General features: G+C 38.8%; 1 protein-coding gene across 2 annotated transcripts in view; it reads left to right on the forward strand.

Moving 5' to 3' along the window:
- The window catches only part of fras1 (Fraser extracellular matrix complex subunit 1), a 242061-nt gene that overhangs the window by 180629 nt on the left and 58519 nt on the right, over positions 1–2913 (forward strand). For both annotated transcript variants that reach the window (XM_032515432.1, XM_032515434.1), the window contains exon 29: positions 2286–2445. In XM_032515432.1, the coding sequence (XP_032371323.1) occupies positions 2286–2445 (160 nt within the window). The remainder of the gene's footprint in view (positions 1–2285; positions 2446–2913) is intronic.

Here is a 2913-nt window from a genome sequence, read left to right on the forward strand (position 1 = left end):
GTGTGTGTGTGTGTGTGTGTGTGTGGAATGACTGACCTCATTATTGTATTTGGTACTACTTTTTGATAAGACTCCTTAAAGTTTTTTTTTATTGGCTAAAAAGTCATCATGCTTAATAAATCAGTTAGAAGCCAATAACAATTTTTGGGTTGGCTAATCTAGTTTCCTTGTCATAATGCAGTTATAAATATTTGGCTGTCCATTAATAAACACTTTTTTTAGGATGCTTTCACACCAACCTTGTTTGGTTTGGACTTTAGAAATTATTGGTTTGAAACTGAACCAAAATTACAAGTGTAAAAAGCTTGCCCGGACCGTTTCTAGTGTGAAAGCATTTTTTCAGACCAATTACAGAAAGTTCGGGCAGGCTGTCATCAGGTTCTAAGAACAAGGAAGCTGCTTAGGAGTATTTTAGTGCCTCAACTCACAAGGTTGATTTCATAAGGACTTTGGGCATCTGCAGGGGCATAAAGTTGTTCTGAGTAATAGTCTCAATGATCTTGTCTCGCATTGCCAGACCTTTCTCCACAGCGCTGCTGAGGAAGGTCTGGCTAGTCCACACAGCATTCCATGATGGGAGAAAAACGTGCTCTGGTTTATTGGCATTTCTTTAAATCAATTACAATTGTCTTGGGCAAAGCTAACAGACGCAATAACGGTGCCTCTGCAAAATAGCCTCGTGAAGGAATTTGTTTTAGTGGAACATGTGCTCTTCCAAAAGATGCCTTAGTTGTGCAACAGAAACTCAGATAGCCTAGCTACTGTCTCGAATTACCCTGGAGAGATCTGAGGATTAGTTAAACATAGTCCTCATAAATGGAGTTTCAAAAGCCGGCCAAAAAAATGAGGGACATCCGGCGGATCTTTCAGCGGCACTGGAGCCATCCCCTAAATTAATCGATGCCGATATAGACTAACAATGATCAATCTAAGGGTATCTCATTAAAAAGTGTCCTTGGTTTAATGAGTGTTTTAAGATTACTGTTATACTAACGTGTTATGTCCTCCTGAGAGTACGGGAAAATTGGATGCTAGTACAACCTCCTGTTCAGGAGATCACATGCAGTGTGGAATTATTTTCAATCAACCGTGAGCTGTTGATGACTTTTCAGTGCATATCAAGATGTTTGGTAAAATAGGAATGTCTTTGTTTTTTTATTCATTTCCTTACTGTCAAAAGTATTTCCCTACTGTCAAAAGTTTTGTTATTACTGTCAAAAGTTTCCCAGGCAGTATGTTTTTTATATAAACTATTTTTGACAGCTGGATGACTTTTAGATTCTTTAACCTCCAGATGTTAAATGTGGAGCTTCTGTTTACAGAATAAATAGGTGGGTTTTATAGATGCCTAAGAAGTATGTCATACCTGTTTTTATTTAGGCATCAGTGTGACACAGTGAGTAAGAGGTCCAGTTCAAATCCTCCCTGACAGCAGGCATCTTCCCTGCTAAATGTCCTCGAGCGACACTGAATCATCCACCAGCAAAGTTTGCTCTCTGCAGCTGATCCTGCTCTTTGTTCTTTGCTTTGGAGTTATTATGTCCCAGACCCACATAGCATCACAAAAATAAGTCTGATTTCAAAGTTGAGCGAAGAAACAGATTGATACATTACTACTTGGTGGCTGACTCTGGGCTTAGTGCTGCTGATTGACAGCTCTACAATGGGCTCCTAGGACTCACAATCCTGAGGTCACAGCAGATGTGGAATAAAACAAGCTGTGCAAACCGTGACAAAACGAAGTGATAGTGGCATCAGCTGCACCTGAGGAACAAAGTCTATTTTTATTGTATTTCTCTTTATACATCAATGCCTTTATACATCAATGCCTACAACACAGGGATTTCACATGGGGTTTCTCAGTTTGTATGATACTCAACAGCATCAACATATTGCTCAGTGTACTACGTTTAAGAGTGCACTTAATTTTCTACTGCACCTATGGCTAATCCAAGCTACCATCCAGGTCATGCATGCTTATGTATGGGATCCAAACACCTGCCGCCTGTTAAGCTCTGTCCAGAAAAAAAAAACTGTGGCAAACTCAAGATAATATAATTTAATTTTGTAGTTTGATTGATTTTAACTAACCAACCATCTTGTCAAAGTTTCACAAAGTTCTGGTGAAATTTACAGACATACAGAGGTAAAAAAATGAAAATCAGACAGTTGGTTGTTAATCTTCAAATAATTTAAAAAAGTATGTTAAGCATAACTTGATGTACCCAAACAGCAACCAACCACAATGTTACAAGGCTTCAAATTTATATTTGTGTGTTTTTCAGGCTGCTGACTCTCCACATGTGCTGTCTGTACCCATGACCTGGGTAAAGCAAGGAGGCTTGGTGCGACTGGATAAAAAATACCTGCTGGCGGATTACAAGGGAGTCGGCACCGATGGCATTGTCTACACCATCCTCGTCTCAGATGGACAACCTAAATATGGTACAAACTCACTAACACCGAGAGATTAAATCTCTAACACTACGAGATTCACTTAAAAACAGGATCTTTGATACTTTAAAGATCTGGAACACGTGTCAAACTCAAGACCCGCAGGCAAAATCCAGCCACTCGCAAATTTTGATCCGGCCTGCATATCAGTTAAGGTTCACAATACATTTTGTCCCACCTAGTTTTTGTTGCTTTTTCTGACGTTGTCATATTTTTTGGCAATTTGTAACTTTTTCCAACGTTGTTGTTACTTTTTCTGATTTTTTTGCCACTTTTACGACTTTTTGGGGCGTTTCTTTTCTGTGATGGCTGAGGAACTTTTTCCTAACTTCTTCAGGACTTTATGTCGACCAAACTGTAAGTGAGAAGACTATGACATATGCAGTAATACAATAAACATATTTGACTTTTTCAATTTAATGAAAGCATACAGTATCAATAAACTAAACATGTCTGGCC

Source organism: Etheostoma spectabile, chromosome 5, assembly GCF_008692095.1.
Source record: "Etheostoma spectabile isolate EspeVRDwgs_2016 chromosome 5, UIUC_Espe_1.0, whole genome shotgun sequence".
Lineage (NCBI taxonomy): Eukaryota > Metazoa > Chordata > Actinopteri > Perciformes > Percidae > Etheostoma > Etheostoma spectabile.